Source organism: Balaenoptera musculus, chromosome 4 (assembly GCF_009873245.2).
Source record: "Balaenoptera musculus isolate JJ_BM4_2016_0621 chromosome 4, mBalMus1.pri.v3, whole genome shotgun sequence".
NCBI lineage: Eukaryota > Metazoa > Chordata > Mammalia > Artiodactyla > Balaenopteridae > Balaenoptera > Balaenoptera musculus.
The window spans coordinates 62,194,294-62,209,330 of NC_045788.1; the positions used below are offsets into that span (position 1 = coordinate 62,194,294).

At 44.9% G+C, this 15,037-nt stretch overlaps 1 protein-coding gene across 1 annotated transcript; it reads right to left on the minus strand.

Annotated features, from left to right (window-relative positions):
* Window positions 1-203: 203 nt before the first annotated feature.
* MAGEF1 (MAGE family member F1) lies at window positions 204-1,780 on the minus strand. Its single transcript, XM_036850803.1, is given in 2 exon segments — window positions 204-1,123; window positions 1,125-1,780. Coding segments are annotated over 2 exon segments (933 nt in total). The 5' UTR covers window positions 1,604-1,780; the 3' UTR covers window positions 204-669.
* Window positions 1,781-15,037: the final 13,257 nt, after the last annotated feature.

Genomic DNA, 15,037 nt, shown 5'->3' on the forward strand with positions numbered 1-15,037 from the left:
ATCACCCCAGCTGGGTTGGGTGTCCCTCTGTAGCCTTCAACTCACCGCACTGTAATTTCTGGTTTATTTACTTACTGTCCAGTTCTGAAAAGTAGGACCTTTATCTTGTTCAGCATTTAATCCCCAAATACCCCTAACAGTGCATCACACAAAAGAAGTACTTAACAAATGTTTATTAAGTGTACCAAGTTATACTTCTAATTTATTGCATTCCCCCCCCACCCCCAGCTACTACAATAACTAAGCAAACAGAGTTACACGTCAGGCTTTCTTCTTTGCACAGTAGACAAAAACTGTTGGAAAGCTAGATACTAATCAGCTGTTTTTTTCCCTGGTACCAGATCATCATACTGGTGAGTTCCTTCAAACCATTTAAGTATAGCATTCAGTGCTGCATAATTTGTTCAAGATCACAGAATAAAATGTAAAGTTTTTCAATTAATTTTAAAAAGCAGCAAAACCCTACACGAAAAAGTAGACCAATCCCATTTATAAACATCAACTTAAGTATATTAAACGTAACAAAACTTAGCAAGATACGAAACCTAAATCCTAGTTACACGAATACAACTGCTACAGAAATAACGACCTTCTCCCCACCTAGTCTACTTATGACTCAGACAGTAGCTTTTATACCCAGCTTCCCCCCGCCCCACCTCTGGCTGGCCCTCACCAGGGGTGGATGCCGGCCCCAGCATTAGCATTAGCCCTGGCCCTAGCCCCCACATTGCCCCTGTCAGCCTCGTCTGCCAGGGCCTCACGGTACTGCACTGGCCAGTGTTGGGGTTCTTTCTTATGGAGCCTGGCCACGAACCCCAGGACTTTCATCTTGCTGGTTTCCAGGTCGCTTCGGGGACCCCAAGAGAATTAACATGCCGGTGGATTGGTGTGAGAAACATGCCGGTAATTGAGGTATCTCAGCTGCACGAAATCTTCCATAATAAGCCTCCTCGGGTACCCAAAGAGGAGGTGATACTTTGAGGGACGCACCTCCAACCGACGCAGCATCTCCCAGACCTGTGCCTCCCTGGTGCTATTACCTTTCGTGTAGATAAAGCCCAAGATCATCATTAAAAGACTCAGTCTGGGGCCATCTCCTCCCAGATCCTCCTCCTCCTCCTCAAGGTTTTAGTTTGCTGATCAGGATGTAAGTGTGGTGCTTGCGGTCAAGCTGTTTCAGCTTGAAACCAAAGACATACCGCAGATGCTCTGCGGGCCTTGCGATGATCTCAGGGAACAGATCCTTTAAGTCTCTGATAATGTATTTCACCATCTCGGAGAGGGTGATGGGACTCTTCTTCCTGTCCTTCACCAGCAGAAACTGCACCAACTCGGTCACCGTCTGATCCAGACGGAGGCAGGCCCTGCGCCGGGCCAAGGTTTTGGCTGCCAAAGCCCTCGCACCTTTCAGGGTGATGGAGGGCTCCGCAGCCCCCTCCTCCCTTACAGCGCCAAGGTCCTCCTCGGGGCTCTCTCGCAGGAGGGGGCTCGGGGCCACCTCCTGCGAGGCGGTCAGGGCCTGGGTCTCACTGTCGTGGCCACCATCCATCTCCCCCTCCGCCTGAAGGATAGGGAGACCCCCGCTCTCTGGTTTCTGCAACATGTTTTCGGGCAGGCAGGTGCAAAGCGCGTACACTGGCCGAGGGGTGTGCAAGCCGCTGCACAAACCCCGGCGGAGGGGTTGGACAGCGGCTGGGACGGCTGGAGTAGGACTAGGAGAGATGACAGAGGGGACTTTGTGGCTTCCGGGCTGCACCGCAGAGGGCTCGGGACGGCCGCAACGCCGCCGGCGCCGAAGACCCGCGGCGAAGCCACCGCGCAGCCTCAGTGCGCGCCGGCAAGCCGACTGGCCGGACCACTTCCGGCCAACTCAGCCAAGATGGCGGCCCCCAGGCCCGGCGAAGCCCCTCCTTTTACTGCTCCCGCTGGGGTGGGAGTGAGCGCAGCCTTCTCAGGATGCCAGGGCTGTGGAGGAGTGCGTCGCCAGCGCTGTTTTTTAGACTCGAAGGCTGGAGGGGGGTAACCAGGGCTTTTCTGAGGTTTCAGTGTACAAGGATAAAATAGGGATGGAGTTCCAGCCACGTACTTTCAGCAGGTGCTTATTTCTATGTGTGTATCTAAGATTTTGAGTAATTTACTGTAGCTGAGTGCGGAGTGCATGAAGGTGAAGGCTGAGAGATAAGGCTGTGCGGGACAGTTAGTGACGGGCCTTGAACAGGATGCTACGGAGATTGAAATCTATTCTGAACACGATGGGAATTCATACTACAGGGGGATTTAAGCAAGGGAGTGTCCGGACCAGAACTGTATCTTTCCAGTCTCTCTGGTGGCAGTGTGGAGGATGGATTGGAGTAGGGCTGACCAAAAGCTGGGAATCCAGCTTGGAGTATTGGTATTATTATAGTGCAGAATAGGAACTGAGACTCGGCCTGTCTTGTTCATTGTTATATCCTCAGTGCCCAGAACAGTGCCTGGCACATAGAAGCACTCCATAAATATTGTAAAATGGATGACGAGGGGGTAAGGATAGCAGGTTCTACAGGGGTCAAAGAAGATGTTAAAAGATATATTGAGGTGCAGCTGGCAGAAATAGTAACTGATTGGAAGAAAGGGGAGTTTTTTTTTTTTTTTTACCTAATCAAACTTAACTAGTCCCATTACTTTTTTCTTTTTGCTTACTCTACTCTGAGCTTTCTCCCACTACCAGTCTGTCTCTGTCTCTCTCCCTCTCTCCCTCCCTCTCCCCCTCCCTCTCCAACTCCTCCTCCCTCTTCTTCTTCCTCTACTTCCTCCTCCTCCTCCCCTCCCGTCTCCTTTCCTCCTCTCTCCTCTCCCCCTCCCTTTTCTCTCCTCTCCTCCCCTCTCCCCCTTCCCTCTCCCTCTTCCCTCCTCTCCACTCCTCTCCTCTTCTCTCCCTCCTGTCAAGGCTCAGCTTAAATGTCACCTTTCCAAAGCCTTAGTCTCCATGCATGGAAGTTATTTACTGCCATTTCTGAATCACCATAGCAATTTGTATTTGTTTAACACCCACTTATATAGACCTTATTGTGCACTAGGCTCTGTTCTAACTGTTGTTCAAATATTAATTTGTTTAGTTCTCATTAAGGTAAGTACTATTATCACTATCCCCATTTTATAGATGTGTCTTTCCTATGGAATTTGCTATTTACTAGCTATGTAATCTTGGGCAAGTTACCTAAACTCTCTTTCCCTCGGTTGCCTTATGAGTGAAATGGGCATAATAGTAGAGACAACATTGTGGACATCATGTGAGGTAATGCACGTAAATCATTTAACACAGTGCTTGGCACATGGTGTTCAGTAAGTGTTAGCTATTATTTATTGCATACTTTTAATGTGCTGATAATGTACTAATTTTTTACATGTATGAACTCGTCTACTTCTCATAACAGCCCTGCTAGATAAGTGGTATTATTATCCCCATTTTACAAGTGAAATAACACAAAAAGAGGGTAAGTAACTTCCCCAGCATCACATGACTGAGCCACTATTTCAATCATATAGTATGACTCCAGAGACCATGCTCTTAACCACTATATTAATAGATGTTAATTATTATCATTATTATTGACCATACTCTGTATAATAGTTATTTTTGTGCTTATTACCCTCCAGAACCAAACATCCTAAAAGCTAGGGCTCTGTCTTTAACTCTTTTGAAGAGCCCCTCAGCGTCAGCACTCAGTATGTAATTGTCACTGAATAAATGATGAAAGGCTTTACTTTTTTCCAGAGGAAATAGCATTTATGTTAAGTAAATATATGACAGTTAGACTTTTTTTTTTTTGGCCGCGGCACGCGGGATCTTTAGTTCCCTGACCAGAGATAGAACCCGTGCCCCCTGCAGTGGAAGCTAGGAGTCTTAACCACTGGATCACCAGGGAAGTCCCTAGACTTTTCTAGATGTAATCATGAACTTTTCATTTTTAAAAACTTCTGAAAATATATACCCATTTATACTTTATGACTCAGAGAAGCTGAAAGTGTGTGAATGAAGCAGGAGGATGTTTATTATAGTTTAACTTGAGGCTGTTATTGGTTCCTATTATGTAGAATATAAACATAAACATTTTATGTACAATATAATTTAGTCCTCACAAATCCCTATTAGGAAGGTATTATTATTCTCATTTTACAAATGGGAAAATAGTCACTGAGAGGTTAAACCACCTGTCCCCCACCACCCATCTGTTAAGTGCTAGACTGGAAATGAGGACCTAGATCTGTCTATTCTGAAAACTGTACTCATGACCACCATGCTGGACTGCCTCGTTGTCAGTTTCTCCTGAAGGTAGAACCACTCCTACCTAAAAGGGCATCACTGGAGGTAAAATAGTCTACTTACATATCTTTCTCAGTTCAAGTATTGCTGAGGAGATACAGAGGAGATAGATGCATGGAAAGGAGCATACAGGAGATACATTGAATGGAAAGAATTTTGAGGGGCAAATTAGCAGTACTGTGACTGGATTTTGAAAACTGAATCAATAATGTAATGCTACTCATCCAAAAAAAAAAAGGAACAAACTACTGATACAACATGGATGAGTCTGGCTAACGTTATGTTGAGTGAAAGAAGAAAGATACAAAAGATTATGTACAATATGATTCCAGTTAATCTGATGTCCAAGACAGGTTTAGCTAATCTATGGTGACAGAAATGAGAACAGTGGAGGCCTGGAGTGGGGTTGACTGGAAAGGGATATGCATGAACTTTCTGGGGGTGATGGCAATGTTATGTATCTTGGTTTGGGTGTAGATATACGTTTGTCAAAACTTTTCAAACTGTACCCTTAATATCTGTGTATCTCACGGTATGTAAATTATACCTTAAAAATTATAAAAATAAAGTTTTAAAGTTGAGGTATAATTGACAGATAACATTAGTTTCAGGTGTACAACATAGTGATTTGATATTCATGTATTGTGAAATGATCACCACAATGTCTAGTGAATATCTGTCACCATACATAGTTACTAGATTTTTTTTTCTTGCGATGAGAACTGTTAAGATCTATTAGCAGCTTTCAAACATGCAATACAATATTATTAACTATAGTCACCATGTAAAAAAGTTTCAAAAAATTAAATGAATAGGCCTTTAGGTATAGGAGGTGATGAAGGTATGAAAGGTGAATGGCTTTGCTTTGCCGCTTGCCAACCCCTGGATGCTACAATGTTTTGCACTGAAAGGAACCTAGACAATCATTTGCCAGTTTTGATTGTGCTGACCTCACACTGGACAGGCAGACTTTTAAAACAATCCTTACCTAAGCTGTTAAAAGGGAGGAAATGTATATCTCTTGGTGGGGGGGTGCGGGGTGGCAGCAAAACAAAACTTTGATGACTGTTCGATGGAAACCTTTCTGAAGGATGCTCCTTTGTAGCCTAGACTACAGTGGTTAAAAGCCTGCAGTGCTTAGCACAGTTTAGTATGCGGATAAAGGATAAGGGAGTTACACTGGAAAAGCAGAACTGCAGGATGAATTATCCTGGAAATGTCTGGCACTCTGTGGGTGTAGAAAAGGTGCGTCCTAGAACAAAGCACTGAACCAGGTCAGAAGACCTGAGTTCTGGTGTCCCAACCCCTTCGTTCATTCTGTGACCTTGCACGGCATACTTAACCTCTCTGGGCCACTGTTTCCTCATCTTTAGGCCTGACAACCTTAGCTTTGCCAGTCCCCAGAGTTGTTTTGAGATTCAAGTAGGATTATAAGTGTAAACATACTTTTAAAATGTTCTACCATTGAGAAACAATTATAAAACGTTACAGATTTTTTTTTTTTTTCTAAGAGACCTGGTAGAAAAATCTCAGTAATGAATGTCACTGGCCTCTCATGCAGACATTTTGGAATGAGCTTACACATTCCTGGTTGAAAAAACTGTCTGGCCAAAAAAGATTAAATAAAGAAATGTCATGTCCTGACACTCCATCTAAGGCTAGTGAATGTTTTGGTGGGAAGCCAGAGTTATCTTGTTGGATTCCTTCTAAATTTGTCAATGGATTCCTCCAAGCTCCTGAGTGCCTTCTTCACACAGATGCTGAGTAATGTCTCACTCCAGATCTGAGTGAGCCCCAAACTGCATAGGTGCTTGTGTCTTCTCTGTTTCTCCTGACAGTTTTGATAACCGTGCAGCTGATCTGGCTCAAAGAAGGGATCAGAGGAAGAGCTTTGTCCCACATCCCTGGGCCAGGGGCAAAATGGAGCCCAGTTTTGTCACAGCAGAATGGGCAGAGTGTGAAGCCCTGGGTCCTGTATGTGTGGCTGGTATTGAAGCAGGATGGCCAGGCGGATGATTCGATCTGACTTGGGTAATGAAAATTGTTTGTTACTGTTTGAAGAGCAATTGTGTAAGCAACAGTACTCCTGTGTTTGGCTGCCTGTGACCCACCAGTGTCTGTAACATAACACCCGACCCAGAGGAGGAACAGACCCTGGCCGGCAGGGGAGGGGAGAGATGCAGGGGGCACAGGGCCCCCTTCTCCCTCCCTCCTCCACTGTCCCACCCGCTCTGTAAACCTCGAAGGAAAGTTGGCGAGAAGGCATTTGCCACCTGGACACAATGAGGCCCAGTGCGAGGGGCAGGCGCAAGGCTGGCGGGGAGCCAGGGCCCTGGTCTGAATGGCCGTCGCCAAGGGGCTGCCAAACGGCCCATCTCTATCCCCCATAGGCCGGGCCAGGGCCAGGGCGGGGGCCATCAACCCCCACCTCCGAGGCCCCGCTCACACCATTTGCTGGCCGTGACCAGAATGCACGGGACGCGGGGCCTTTGAGCAGCTGAACAGAGCCGTTTCCCCTCTGCTGGCCGCCAGTTCACTTGGATTAGAGCAGCTCTCCGGAGTCCCTTTGTTGGCAGCTTGTTATTCTGCACATACCCAGCACTGTGCATTCATCTTTATTAGTTCTAATTGCTTCCCTATTCTAATGGGATCTTGATATTCCCATACAATTGAAAGGAAATGTATTCATTAAAATAATTCTTCTCCTAACTGCCGCTTCAAGCTGCTTCTCTAAGTGACATTGTCTCTCCAGCCACAGCCTGCTGAGGCCTCTTATTAAGACTCTAGTCAAAAGCCAACTTTGGGCAGCAAACTTTCCTTGCAGGAGTTTCCAGACACTGAAGAGAGGGTGCTTTTTAATCGGCTCACACACTGAAGTTGGAGGCCAGCTGGTAGACCTGGGGGTGCCGCTCGGGGCGGGGGGGGGGGGTGGGGGCGGGAGGAGAAGGGCTGGTCTCCAGCACAGCCTGCCTCCCGTAAGAATGCCCCCTTTCTGCACACTGACTGGCTAATTTAGGCAGGGCTCTCCCCCCCACTGTCATCTGGGTGGAACTTTTTGTTTATGCCGCGAGCAGTGACTAGGTGTGCTCTTGGAGCAGGCGCTGAGTAAGGTGCTGTGGGAAGTGTGGAGCCGGAGCTGCAGTCTCGAGGTGTTTACGGTCTCCGTGGGTGGCTGCCCGCTCCGAGTCCCTCCAGTGATGCCCGAGAGGGGAGGCTGGGAACGGCTCGCAGTGTTCAGAAAGCTTCATGGGATAGAGAACTTAGAAAAGCGGGATACTCTTCCATCAATGTGTTTGATTTAATAACCAAAATCTTTCAAGCCATGGGATCATGGGGGTAATACAAGAAGCTTCCTGGGGACGTGGGGAACCACTGATCTATTGGGGTGAAATGAGCACGCCTATGTGAACACCTGCTCTTTACGCGAGTGGTGTAAAGACTGCCGTAGGAGCTTGGAGGAGTGGAGGGGAGCATGTGCTGGGCACTACACTGTCGCTTGAGTCTTCTTTAATCCCTATAACAGCCCTGTGAGGGAAGCACAGTTATTCCCCGTTTTACAAACGAGAAGTAGACAAGTTAGATAATTTGTCCAGTGTCAAGAGTTGGGAGTCAGGACTTGAACGCCGGCCTCCTGATCCCAAAGCACAGGCTGCTTTCACAGGAGCCTGCCGCCTCTCACGCTGCATCTGTCAGGGCCAACAGAGGAGGTTTAATGTGGAAGGTGGCACTGGATCTCCCTTGAGGCCTTTAGGGATGGTGGGTCGTCAGCAGGTAGAGGGGGGTCAGGAAGGAAGAGCCTGAGCAGAAGCGCTGGGAAGAACCTAAATCAGGACATGACAGGAGTCCCGGTGGCCCAGCAACTGGAGGGCGAGGAGTAACAGGAGGAAGGCGGTAAGGTTTGTGGGGGCCAAATTTTGTAGATCCTTGCCTGGCAGGAGTTTGGATTTCATGCTGTAGGTACTTCTCCAATGAGGATATTTGAACCTCTGGATAAACACATTATTTCTTTCAGGAGCATCAGTTTTCCTTGAGGTGAATAATTTTAAACATCTTCATGTTAAAAGAAATTCAGATAGATCATGGAATAGAATGCAAAATTCTCATGAATTTTTAAGAGAAAACAGAAGACTTCAAAGAGAGCTTGGGTGTGTTGGCAGGAGCTTCAGGCTGTGTGGTCCCCTGGGGGAACTGAAGGCGTTTCTTTTGCCTGCTGTTGGTGTGCTTTAGCGGGAAAGTTTGAGAAAGACTGATTTTGGAGAAAATGTTTTGATCCCAGGAATAAAATAATTAGGTGTATTTCAAGAAGGATGGCAGGGGCTTGGAAGACAGGTGGGACAGGGCAGGGACCACGAGCAGGAGTCCAGATAAGAGATGGTTACAATAAACTCTCAGGAGACGTGAAGGGTCTAAGGGGCTGCCTGGGCCTCAGACCCCACCTCTTCACCCAAGCCTTTTCGGAGGCGGCCTGCCTGAGAGATGCCCCACCCCGAAGCCACTCCTTCCTTTTAAGGGGCTCAGCGATTAGACTGGGATGGCTGGCCAGGGAGGCTGAAGCAGAAGCACTTAAGGGAGAGCCTGGGCCTGGGCCAGGAACTGGTCCTCACAGAGAACCTTTGTGCCCCGGCCACCTCACCCAACATGTTGCCTGCCGACCACTTTCCAGCCCAGCAGGTTTATTAGCTCACCTGCTGGAAGGTACCAGAAGGCAAGTGGTTGGACCAGTGATTCTCTGCGGTGGGGGTGAGAGCAGGTCCTGTCTCGTTGCAGTGTCTGCTGTCCTATACTGGTGGGCAGTGCCATTGGACCCAGCATGGTGGCCAACACCCTGTGGTCAAGAAAGACTCAAAGGGAGGAAGGAGGGAATAAGACATCTCAGCTTAGGACCAAGACCTCACTCTACTTCTCCTTATCATCAGTAGATGCAGATAGCCCACCTTACTTAGCCAGACTCTCCTTTCAGGTGGGTGACTTCTTTAGGTAGCTTAGAAATGAACTTTGAAGCATCATTTTTTTTTTTTTAAACTTTATTTATTTATTTATTTATTTATTTATTTATGGCTGTGTTGGGTCTTTGTTTCTGTGCGAGGGCTTTCTCTACTTGCGGCAAGTGGGGGCCACTCTTCATCGCGGTGCGCGGGCCTCTCACTATCGCGGCCTCTCTTGTTGCGGATGGAGCACAGGCTCCAGACGCGCAGGCTCAGCAATTGTGGCTCACGGGCCCAGTCGCTCCGCGGCATGTGGGATCCCCCCAGACCAGGGCTCGAACCCGTGTCCCCCGCATTGGCAGGCAGACTCTCAACCACTGCGCCACCAGGGAAGCCCCTGAAGCATCATTTTTAAAAAAGCATTAAAAAAATTCCTTAGTGCTTTATTTTTTTCTCATTTTAGAAGAGATTGTTTATTGTACAGCAATGAGAAAATCCTGACCATTTAAAAGAAAAAAACGAAAAAGCACCTATAATTCCACTACCCAGGGGAAACCACAGTTAACAAATACCCTGGTGTGTATCCTCCCCCAATTTTTCTAAGCATTTACTTTTATTTATTGATTGATTGCTTGATTGATTTAGGCTGCATTGGGTCTTCATTGCTGCGCGCGGGCTTTCTCTAGTTGCGGCGAGCAGGGGCTACTCTTCGTTGTGGTGCGTGGGCTTCTCATTGCGGTGGCTTCTCTTGCTGCGGAGCACAGGCTCTAGACGTGAGGGCGTCAGTAGTTGTGGCTCGCAGGCTCAGTTGTTGTGGCGCACGGGCTTAGTTGCTCCGCAGCATGTGGGATCTTCCTGGACCAGGGCTCGAACCCGTGTTCCCTGCATTGGTAGGCGGATTCTTAACCACTGCGCCACCAGGGAAGCCCCAGCATGTACTTTTTTTTTTTAACAGTTATCTTGTATACTCTGCTTTATATACACTATATATATGTATATATATATTCACATACTGTGAATCTCTCACACTAATATTTTTCTATAATGTAATTATTTGTGATTGAAAATATTCCACAGACCCCGTGTCACCTTTAATGGCTATTGTATATTTAGGATGTTTTCAGATTTTCATTATGAAATACAATGTGATAAACTTGTTTGTGGCTAAATCTTTCCTATTTCCCAAGATTATGGAAATTATTATATAAGAATATGACCATATAGATATGTGATTTTTTGAAAGACAAAATTGGGATTATTCTATATTTATTTCTATGACCTAATTTATACACTAAATCCATTTTGAAAACCTTTCATGCCTACAAAAGTGAATCTGCACAATTATGTATTAATTTCATTTAAAAAATAGTACTTTCACATAGTTCAAAAATCAAAATGACGTAAAAAAGTAAAATTGAGAATTTTTGCTTGCACCCATGTCCCTCTTTACCTGGTTTCCTGATTTCCCCTCCCATAGGTCACTGCTTTTAATAATTACAGTGCCCCTTTTTGAAAATATAAGCAAATGCAATTATATATACCTTGCCCCTTCTTACAAAGAAGTTAGCACACTATGTCCATTATTAGACACTGTGCTTTAAACAAAAAAGCAAAAAAACTTAATAGTATGTAGTGGAGACTTTTTCATATCAGCACATAGCTTCCTGGTGTATTATGGTTTGGATGGACAGTAATATCTAACCAATTCCATATAATTGGACATTTGGGTTATTTCCAGTCTTTTACTATTACAAGCAATATTATAATATAGACATATATCATTTCTGTATGTGTGCAAATATATTTGCCCGAAAAATTCAGAGAGTGGGATTGATGAGCCAATAGGTAAATACATTAGTAACATTAATAGAAAATGCCATATTGCCCTTCATAGGTGTGTATCATTTTCTATTCCTACCAGCAATGTATGAGGGTGCCTATTTCCCTACAACTTCCCCCACTCAAGTGTATTTTGGATACGTAAAAATCTGATAGGTTAAAAATGGGTATATCATTGCAACTATAATTTGTACTCATTATTACTAATGAAGTCGAACGTTCTCTTATATGCTGAAAAGCCATCTGTATTTCTTTTTTCTGAAAAAGGGCATTTTTTTCTATTGGGTTATTGGTCTCCTTGATTTATAGAAACAAATTATGTATTAGAGTGATTGACCCTTTGTGAAGTGAGTTGCAGTTTTTTTTCCAGTAAGTCTTTTGTTTGTTTTTCTTTTGCTTATGGTGCTTTTGACATGCAGGAGTTTTAAGATTTTTATACAGATGTATTTATCAATCTTTTATTTCATGACTTCTGGATTTTTGAATCGGTTAGAAAGGCCTTCATTACTCCAAGATTATAAAGGAGTTCTCTTATTCTTCTGGTAATTTTATGGTTTTATTTTGTGCATTTAAATCTTTGATCCAATTGATGCTTATCATGGTTTACTGTGTGAAATACTGGTCTAGAATCTATCCTTTTCCACATAGTCAAACACCATTTATTAAAAAGTCTGGGGCTTCCCTGATGGCACAGTGGTTGAGAATCCACCTGCCAATGCAGGGGACATGGGTTTGAGCCCTGGTCTGGGAAGATCCCACATGCCGCGGAGCAACTAAGCCCGTGCGCCACAACTACTGAGCCTGCGCTCTAGAGCCTGTGCTCTGCAACTACTGAAGCCTGCATGCCTAGAGCCCATGCTCCGCAACAAGAGAAGCCACCGCAATGAGAAGCTCGAGCACCGCAACGAAGAGTAGCCCCCACTCGCCACAACTAGAGAAAAGCCCGTGCATAGCAACGAAGACCCAACACAACCAAAAATAAATAAATAAATAAATTTATTAAAAAAAAAAAAGTCTGTCTTTGCCTCACCGATTTGATATTTATCTTATGCCAAATTCTCATATATATTTGGATCTGTTTCTGGGCTTTATTCTATTCCGTTGGCCTGTATGTCTATACAGCATCATTTTTGGTAGCTGCATAATGTTGCTTCTTACGTATATAACATAATTTATTTGACTAATTCATTTTTGTTAAAAATCTCGGTTGCTTCCAATTTTTCAACATTCCAAAGAGTGCCTCAGTGAATAAAATCCTTCTATATGTTTTATGTGTGCATGTGTGCGTATTAGATCCATTTTTTCCTTTGGATAAATTTTTATACATGGAATTACTGGGTCAAAAGTTATGTGCTTTCTTAGGCTTTTTTCATACATATTGCCAAAATGCCTTCCAGAAAGACTGTACCAGTTACACTCCCTCCAACAGTGTATGAGTGCTGATTTCCCCTCACCCACACCAACTCTCAGTATTATCATTCTTTTTAATCATTGCCAATCTGATCAGGAAAAAAAAAAAAAGGGCCTCTCATTGCTGTTTTAATTTGCCTTTCTTTGAATGCTAGTGAGGTTGAACATTTTTTCAATTTATGGTGGTTTTTGATGTACAGAAGTTTTTAATTTTTAATGTAGTCAAATCTATCAATCTTTTCCTCTATGGTTTCTGCTTTTGTTGACATGTTTAGAAAGTCCCTCCCATCGTAAGATTATAAAATATCCACTTATATTTTCTTCTAGTACCTTTATGGTTTCATTTCCATCTTTATCCATCTGGTATTCATCTTGATGAATGGTGTGAGCTGGGAAAGAACTTGTATTATTTATTTATTTATTTCCAAAATGGATAACCCGTTCTTTCATCACTGTTAAAAACCATATATTTGTGTGTGTGTGTGTAACTCTTTCTAGAATGAACATCTTGAATAGCTGGATACTGAGGGTAATTGAGTTCTAGACTCTGGGTCATCATTAGAAACATCAGTCATACTAAACAGGCAGATGTGACACTTTCCAGCATACATGGGCTTTTAAGGACCGAATGACATTTGATATTCAAATCCCAGCATTGCAGCTCAATGCTGGTGCAACTTTGAGGGAGACCATCCATGATTCTCCTTGAGTCTTGTTTTTTTCATCTGTAAAATGGGGTATATTCCCTTCAGACTGAAGCCCTCCCTCCTGGCTCCTCCATCTACTGATCGCCTCAGGCCCTTACTGTAAATAGGATATGCTGGAGAGGGGAGGGGTTGAGTGCTGTGTTTGCTTTTTATAGGCTTTCTATCTTTACGCTTGTGCTCAGACTCTCATTTGTTATGTCTTGCTGGTTTTAGTGTCTTTTCATTAGCAGCTTTTCTCTTCTGTCTGAATATGCGGTTTTTAATCATATACCAGCTAGGAAACCAGACAACTGGATTGTTAGAAGTGTATATAAATTAAGAGTAACTGGGATCTGAGTGAGGGCCTGAGGGCCTCTCCTGTTGTATAATGTAGTGGTTCTCAACCCTGGCTGCACATTAGAATCACCTGGGGAGATTTTAAAGCATATCCACGTGTGGGTCCTACCCCAGGCCAATTAAATCAGAATCTCTGGCGGTCGCCCCCGGCCTGGGTGGGTGATGAAGCTCTGCAGGTGATTCTAATGTGCATGCAGGGCGGGGAGCCATTGGTTGAGTTCCCTGGCTTTGTGAGATCAGTATTTACACTCAGTGGTCTCCCCCTCTGGTTCACTCCGAAAATGTGCCCCAAGTTGTGAGGGTTGCCCTACAGAAAAGAAGGCCAGATAGCAGAGATGTCAGGGATTTTCTGGAGGCTGTGGGCTTGCTGGAGAGAGCAGCGCCAACTCTCAGGCCTCTGTCACCCTGGAGGTCACATACCTCTGGACATTTGGAAATGGTGTTGGCAGTTTCTTTTCAGAAAAACAGAGCCATCCTAGTCTCCCTGATGCAGTTCCTCCTGCCTCTGGGCTCTCTCCTGAGGAGTGCGAGAGGTGATAAGAAACAAACATTGAGAAAATAGCTTTAGTTATTTCTATCTCATCTATTTGTGTATTCTCTTGTTCTCTTGGCCCCTTCTCTGTCCCCCAAAACACATGTAGGTGATACATGTCAAGTCACGCTTGGTCCCCAGCTTTGGTGAATCCATCCTATCTGTGATGGAGCTGCTCTCTCCCAAAGGCAGGCTCACCTCCACCAACAATTGGTGGACTCACTTTGTCACATGGAAAAATAGATACAGCCCACAGGATGAGTCCCACCATCAAGTGTCTTTGCTACAAGATCAGCCTTCTTCTTATTCTCAAGTTTTGATAAACTGACTGTGGGCTTAGCCCATGCGCTCAAGCCCCCTTCTAGGTGTCTCACCTGGTTTATCTGAGACTAGGGCCCCTCTGGTTCCACCAGACTCTGTGGGGAAAAGTTATCGCCTTTACTGATGAATGAAAACTCCTCCAAGCTTACTGATGAAGGGAGACTCTCTGTGGAGAGAGGTGACTGGAATTTTCCCTTGGGATTTCTCACTCATCACTGACACTAGTCAGTGGCTCCACCCTCCAATACACACACATACACTGGGCAGCTGAGACAAGGCTGGATCCTTCAGACCAGCCTTTACTGCACGTTGGGATAACAAGAGAAATAAACAGAGAATAATAACATGACTTCCTATAAGTCATGACTTGTCATTTGCAAGATATACTTGATCACGAGGGCTCAGGGCCCACCTATCCTAGTGCGGGGCTGCCTCTGTGTAGTCAAAACCATCCCAGCAGCCCTGGGAAGCCTGGACGGATGCTCTCTTGAAAGTTCAGGTGGATCCACCAAAATAATGAAGCCAAGAAGGAGACGAGAGTTCCCCTTCTGTCTGGTGCCACCATCTGAATTCCAGTTACTTGTCTGAGGATCTGCCTTTTCCTGGGATGATTGAAATGATAGCTCCTTTTTATGGGAAATAGAACTTGGATTCAAGTAAGGTT